The sequence below is a fragment of the Coregonus clupeaformis genome, chromosome 11 (genome assembly GCF_020615455.1).
Source record: "Coregonus clupeaformis isolate EN_2021a chromosome 11, ASM2061545v1, whole genome shotgun sequence".
In the NCBI taxonomy this organism is placed as follows: Eukaryota; Metazoa; Chordata; class Actinopteri; order Salmoniformes; family Salmonidae; genus Coregonus; species Coregonus clupeaformis.
In genome coordinates, this window is record NC_059202.1 from 52,384,616 (window position 1) to 52,392,701 (window position 8,086).

An 8,086-nucleotide genomic window follows, 5' to 3' on the forward strand; every position below is an offset into this window, starting at 1 on the left:
AACAGGCCACCATTAACATCGACGGGGCTGTAGTGGAGCGAGTCGAGAGTTTCAAGTTCATTGGTGTCTACATCCCCAACAAACTATCATGGTCCAAACACACCAAGACAGTCGTTAAGAGGGCACGACAACACCTTTTCCCCCTCAGGAGACTGAAAAGATTTGGCATGGGTCCCCAGATCCTCAAAAAGTTATCCAGCTGCACCATCGAGAGCATCCTGACCGGTTGCATCACCGCCTGGTATGGCAACTGCTCGACATCCGACCGTAAGGCGCTACAGAGGGTAGTGTGTACGACCCAATACATCACTGGCTCTGGATAAGAGCGTCTGCTAAATGATTAACTACTGTAGTCTCTCTGGATAAGAGCGTCTGCTAAATGACTCACTACTGTAGTGGCTGTTGATAAGCGCGTCTGCTAAATGACTCACTACTGTAGTCTCTCTGGATAAGAGCGTCTGCTAAATGACTCACTACTGTAGTCTCTCTGGATAAGAGCATCTGCTAAATGACTCACTACTGTAGTCTCTCTGGATAGGAGTGTCTGCTAAATGACTCACTACTGTAGTCTCTCAGGATAAGAACGTCTGCTAAATGACTCACTACTGTTAGTCTCTCTGGATAAGAGCGTCTGCTAAATGACTCACTACTGTAGTGGCTGTTGATAAGAGCGTCTGCTAAATGACTCACTACTGTAGTCTCTCTGGATAAGAGCGTCTGCTAAATGACTCAATACTGTAGTCTCTCTGGATAAGAGCGTCTGCTAAATGACTCAATACTGTAGTCTCTCTGGATAAGAGCGTCTGCTAAATGACTCAATACTGTAGTCTCTCTGGATCAGAGTGTCTGCTAAATTACTCACTACTGTAGTCTCTCTGGATAAGAGTGTCTGCTAAATGACTCAGTACTGTAGTGGCTGTTGATAAGAGTGTCTGCTAAATGACTCAATACTGTAAGTCTCTCTGGATAAGAGTGTCTGCTAAATGACTCACATGTACAATGTAAACCTTTGAGTCACTGTTTTCTCTCCCTCTTGTTTCTGTCAGGTCCAAACTCTCCAGAAGAAGAGCTGGACAGATGAGGATGTGAATCAACAACACGTCTTATAGACAAGACAATAGAACACAAAGAGACTAACCTGTATATAGATCCCAGATCCTTCATTACTCCTTTACTCCTGTGCTGACCCCTGACCCCCTCCTACTCTAGTAACCAACTTGCTCCTCCTCCTCCTTCTGCACACGCCCAGTTTATCACAAGCTGACCACCAGTGTATCCAAGGCCCTGAGGCCTCCATCGTCGTTGTGTGTCCGTCAGGCCTGTACCGCTGTCTGTCCGTGTGAGCCTCACTGTCTGGTTGAACTCCTCTCCAAGGCTGACGCCCAAATGGCACCATATTCCCTGTATAGCGTGTTGCTTTTGATCAGAGCCTGGTCATAGCTACTGTAAGAAGGGCCTATAGGGCTGGTCATAGCTACTGTAAGAAGGGCCTATAGGGCTGGTCATAGCTACTGTAAAAAGGGCCTATTGGGCTGGTCATAGCTACTGTAAGAAGGACCTAGAGGGCTGGTCATAGCTACTGTAAGAATGGCCTATAGGGCTGGTCATAGCTACTGTAAGAAGGACCTATAGGGCTGGTCATAGCTACTGTAAGAAAGGCCTATAGGGCTGGTCATATCTACTGTAAGAAGGGCCTATAGGGCTGGTCATAGCTACTGTAAGAAGGGCCCATTGGACTCTGGTCAAAAATAGTGCACTACATAGGGAATATGGCACCATTTGGGACTGATCCCAAACCTCCTTACTTTACCAGAAAGTTCTGAGCTGAGGGAACGGAGGAAGAGAAGGGAGAGCGGAAGTTACCAGTTCCTTATTTTATAGACTTGCATTATGATGTACTGTATGGTAGTCGCCAGCAACACGTTGAGCTTATTATATAACACATTTATTCCTTCAGGAAAAAATAAATAAATAAAGTCAGGAGCGTTTGGTTGACTGGTAAATCGCTCGGTCTAAAGCTGTTCACATTACTACATTACCGCGCCTCAGCTTACCTTACAGGAGAAAACAGAGATGGAAGTACTACCATAGAAATAGGATCTAGATTCTATGAGTACTTACTGACTCCAGATATGTGGTCTTTGTCATATCGCTGCTCTTAGTGTTACTCTGTACAATGTTGAAACAAGCAGGTTAGTATTCAAAGTAAACACATTTTCACCAAAATGAGGGTTTCCTCAGTTCTGCTAAAGAATAAGACTGAAAAAACGACAGTTGACAGTCGTTTGCGTGTAGTAGTGTACCTCGTCTGTCCCTTTCCTCTTTCCCGTACCATCTCAGCTCTGTTGGACAGGACAGAATAACCCCCTTATGAATCGAAGGACGATATCTAACCTCCTTATTCCTCATGATGTGATCTGAGACGTTAACACACACAGACTGCGTCCTAAATACCTATATGGCGCGTTCATTTTGATCAGGGCCCACAGTCTCTTGGATTAGTGCTCTGGTCAAAAAGTAGTGCACTATAAAAGGCAATCGTGTTCCATTTGGGACGCTCCCGCAGCCTGGCGACGAGAGAGAAGGGTTGGCATCGATCACATTTTCACATGTTCACACTGGTTTTCTAGTAAAACCACACGATGGTTCCGCTGCGTCTCACAGTGGCTATGAGAGTGTTAGCTCTGACTACGTGAAATAACATTTTATGAAAATCCACCAAATTTAACCTTTTATTAAGATGAGGTTATATTTATATATTTAACAACATTATTATTTATTTATTTATGCACTTATTTATTTACAAAGACATTTATATTTCTAATGTAGCTTACAGTGCAATTTCTGCACACAGCACTTATTATGAGTTCCTCAAACTTTTTGATAACATGACCTATGACCTCTGCCCCCTCTCCCCTCCTTACTCTGGATAGTGAATAGTGCGACCCCCCCGATAACAACATTGATAGTGGGCCAGCTACCCCCCCGATAACAACATTGATAGAGGGCCAGCTACCCCCACAATAACAACATTGATAGTGGGCCAGCTTCCCCCGATAACAACATTGATAGTGGGCCAGCTTCCCCTGATAACAACATTGATAGTGGGCCAGCTTCCCCCAATAACAACATTAATAGAGGGCCAGCTTCCCCGATAACAACATTGATAGTGGGCCAGCTTCCCCCGATAACAACATTGATAGAGGGCCAGCTTCCCCCAATAACAACATTGATAGTGGGCCAGCTTCCCCCGATAACAACATTGATAGAGGGCCAGCTTCCCCCGATAACAACATTGATAGAGGGCCAGCTTCCCCCAATAACAACATTGATAGAGGGCCAGCTTCCCCCGATAACAACATTGATAGAGGGCCAGCTTCGACTGTATGTGCTGTAGCAGATATACATTACTATAATTAAACCATCATCATCATCACATAGATAGATTTCTGTACCTGATCTGCAATCTCACTTTGCTCATGCCACAATATTTTTGATCAGCTAGAGACATTGTGAATATAATGGTAGTGACAATAAAATAAACTAATAATGATAATTCCTTCTAATTCAAACCCAATATGAGAAACAGACAGAACGGTCCTTACATTGTGAATAGAATCGTGTAAATGAAAACAAGCTCCGTTTTTCTAGCACACTGGGGATAAGATTTAAAAAACGGGGTTTCTGAAGAAGGATTTGCACTAGGAAACATGGTCCCTGATCAAAAGTAGTGCACTACATAGTGAATAGGGTGCCATTTGGGATTTCGCCATCATCAGGCTGTTTGTCCAGCTTAATCATAATCTCTTCCTGCAGGCTAATATACATACTATCTGTTTGGAGATTAATATCAGTGTATGCATTTTAATTTTATCATTCACTTAAAGCCAGTGACAATGAGTTGGTATATGGCATTTCTAAACATATTATCGACTAATGGTATAGAGATCATCAGATACCTACCCTGTACCAATGGGTCAGAGACCTGTTGGGTCTGGTTGATTTCCCCAAAGTTTGTCTTGTTCGATTGATTCAATCAGAAAAAACAAATAGTCACTGAAATCTCACATACAGTCCTGTAGAATGTAAATTATTAATATATGAAGCATCTACCCTGACACTATCGTATCCTAACGTCTACTTTACCATCACCCTGACACTATCGTAACCTAACATCTACTTTACCATCTACCCTGACACTATCGTATCCTAACGTCTACTTTACCATCTACCCTGACACTATCGTATCCTAACATCTACTTTTCCATCTACCCTGACACTATCGTATCCTAACATCTACTTTACCATCTACCCTGACACTATCGTATCCTAACATCTACTTTACCATCTACCCTGACACTATCGTATCCTAACATCTACTTTACCATCTACCCTGACACTATCGTATCCTAACATCTACTTTACCATCTACCCTGACACTATCGTATCCTAACATCTACTTTACCATCTACCCTGACACTATCGTATCCTAACATCTACTTTACCATCTACCCTGACACTATCGTATCCTAACGTCTACTTTACCATCACCCTGACACTATCGTATCCTAACATCTACTTTACCATCTACCCTGACACTATCGTATCCCTAACATCTACTTTACCATCTACCCTGACACTATCGTATCCTAACATCTACTTTACCATCTACCCTGACACTATCGTATCCTAACATCTACTTTACCATCTACCCTGACACTATCGTATCCTAACATCTACTTTACCATCTACCCTGACACTATCGTATCCTAACATCTACTTTACCATCTACCCTGACACTATCGTATCCTAACATCTACTTTACCATCTACCCTGACACTATCGTATCCTAACATCTACTTTACCATCTACCCTGACACTATCGTATCCTAACATCTACTTTACCATCACCCTGACACTATCGTATCCTAACATCTACTTTACCATCACCCTGACACTATCGTATCCTAACGTCAACTTTACCATCACCCTGACACTATCGTATCCTAACATCTACTTTACCATCACCCTGACACTATCGTATCCTAACATCTACTTTACCATCTACCCTGACACTATCGTATCCTAACATCTACTTTACCATCACCCTGACACTATCGTATCCTAACATCTACTTTACCATCTACCCTGACACTATCGTATCCTAACATCTACTTTACCATCACCCTGACACTATCGTATCCTAACATCTACTTTACCATCTACCCTGACACTATCGTATCCTAACATCTACTTTACCATCTACCCTGACACTATCGTATCCTAACGTCTACTTTACCATCACCCTGACACTATCGTATCCTAACATCTACTTTACCATCACCCTGACACTATCGTATCCTAACATCTACTTTACCATCTACCCTGACACTATCGTATCCTAACATCTACTTTACCATCACCCTGACACTATCGTATCCTAACATCTACTTTACCATCACCCTGACACTATCGTATCCTAACATCTACTTTACCATCACCCTGACACTATCGTATCCTAACATCTACTTTACCATCTACCCTGACACTATCGTATCCTAACATCTACTTTACCATCTACCCTGACACTATCGTATCCTAACATCTACTTTACCATCTACCCTGACACTATCGTATCCTAACATCTACTTTACCATCTACCCTGACACTATCGTATCCTAACATCTACTTTACCATCTACCCTGACACTATCGTATCCTAACATCTACTTTACCATCTACCCTGACACTATCGTATCCTAACATCTACTTTACCATCTACCCTGACACTATCGTATCCTAACATCTACTTTACCATCTACCCTGACACTATCGTATCCTAACATCTACTTTACCATCTACCCTGACACTATCGTATCCTAACATCTACTTTACCATCTACCCTGACACTATCGTATCCTAACATCTACTTTACCATCTACCCTGACACTATCGTATCCTAACATCTACTTTACCATCTACCCTGACACTATCGTATCCTAACGTCTACTTTACCATCACCCTGACACTATCGTATCCTAACATCTACTTTACCATCTACCCTGACACTATCGTATCCTAACATCTACTTTACTATCTACCCTGACACTATCGTATCCTAACATCTACTTTGCCATCACCCTGACACTATCGTATCCTAACATCTACTTTACCATCTACCCTGACACTATCGTATCCTAACATCTACTTTACCATCTACCCTGACACTATCGTATCCTAACATCTACTTTACCATCTACCCTGACACTATCGTATCCTAACATCTACTTTACCATCTACCCTGACACTATCGTATCCTAACATCTACTTTACCATCTACCCTGACACTATCGTATCCTAACATCTACTTTACCATCACCCTGACACTATCGTATCCTAACAGCCTTCACAAAGCAGCTTTTGGATTTATAACCCATTGTCTTAATAACTGGTGGTTTTTCTTTAGCTCTGTCAAACTGCACATTAAAGCATTTTTCTATTTTATTTTTCTTCATGTTATTTTGCATTGTATATAAACAAACATGATTGCTGTGAATTATGTTGTATTATGCAGCTGTAACATGTTTTAAACACCATCTTAAATGGGTAGTAGGTAAATCAATGTCTCTATTTGGAGTGTTGGAGTTAAGCGTCAAATGTTTGTGTACACTAAACACATTGTCAGATATTAAATAAATGTGGAAAATGATGCAACACTACCAAAATACATGTCATGTTGTGTTTATCTTGTTCGCTGTATGCTGAAGATTATAGGCCTACCCAGAGCCATATATAGAGAGATACTGTATAGAGAGATATAGAGATATATACTGTATAGAGAGATATAGAGATAATATAATAATAATAATAATATGCCATTTAGCAGACGCTTTTATCCAAAGCGACTTACAGTCGTGCGTGCATACATTTTTTTTTGTCTATGGGATATATACTGTATAGAGAGATATAGAGATATATACTGTATAGAGAGATATAGAGATATATACTGTATAGAGAGATATAGAGATATATACTGTATAGAGAGATATAGAGATATATACTGTATAGAGAGATATAGAGATATATACTGTATAGAGATATATAGAGATCTATACTGTATGGAGAGATATAGAGAGATATGCTGTATATGTATGGTTCTGGGCCTACCATTCTGTTCATTTATATTGTATTATTGGGTTTGATCAATTCTATTATTAGCTATTGGTGGAACAAATATAGTGTATTTTGCAATGACACTGCACAATGTAGAATGCCAAATGAACATTGCACACACACACAACTCCACAAGAAGGAAAGGGTTAACAAACCAGCTGTCAACCTTGCATTCCCTGGTTGGAAGAGACTGACAAGATAGCTCCTTCAGTCTCAGCCTCCTTCACCTATCTAGCCAAGGTACTTAGAAAAAGCCATAAATGCATCTAGCTAGCTACCAGTGATGATTCACCTATTGTTGTTTTCAACCAGATAGCCAGTCAGCCACAGTAGGCAATGTTAGCTCATCATTCAGGAGCATCTGATGGCCATACATTCACTGATCATTCCAGGGTGTTTGATGACCACCATGCACACTCACATCATTCAGACGCATTTGGTGGCCGTGACTAATCACACTCAGATCTTCCATTTGGTGGCCATATACACACATACAGTGCCTTCGGAAAGTATTCAGACCCTTTGACCTTTTACACATTTTGTTAAGTTACAGCCTTATTCTAAAATGGATTAAATTAAATAAAAAACATCAGCAATCTACACACAATACCTCATAATGACAAAGCAAAAACAGGTGTTTAGAAATGTTACCTTATTTACATAAGTATTCAGACCCTTTGCTATGAGACTCAAAATTGAGCTCAGGTGTATCCTGTTTCCATTGATCATCCTTGAGATGTTTCTACAACTTGATTTGAGTCCACCTGTGGTAAATTCAATTGATTGGACATGATTTGGAAAGGCACACACCTGTCTATATAAGGTCTCACAGTTGACAGTGCATGTCAGAGCAGAAACCAAGCCATGAGGTCAAAGGAATTGTCCGTAGAGCTCCGAGACAGAATTGTGTTGAG

At 41.0% G+C, this 8,086-nt stretch overlaps 1 protein-coding gene across 1 annotated transcript in view; it reads left to right on the top strand.

Moving 5' to 3' along the window:
• Positions 1-6,718, top strand: part of LOC121556646 (kinesin-like protein KIF1A) — a 150,303-nt gene extending 143,585 nt beyond the window's left edge. The window contains 1 exon segment of the mRNA XM_045223583.1: positions 1,047-6,718. Within this exon segment, the coding sequence (XP_045079518.1) occupies positions 1,047-1,089 (43 nt within the window). The 3' untranslated portion in view covers positions 1,090-6,718.
• Positions 6,719-8,086: the final 1,368 nt, after the last annotated feature.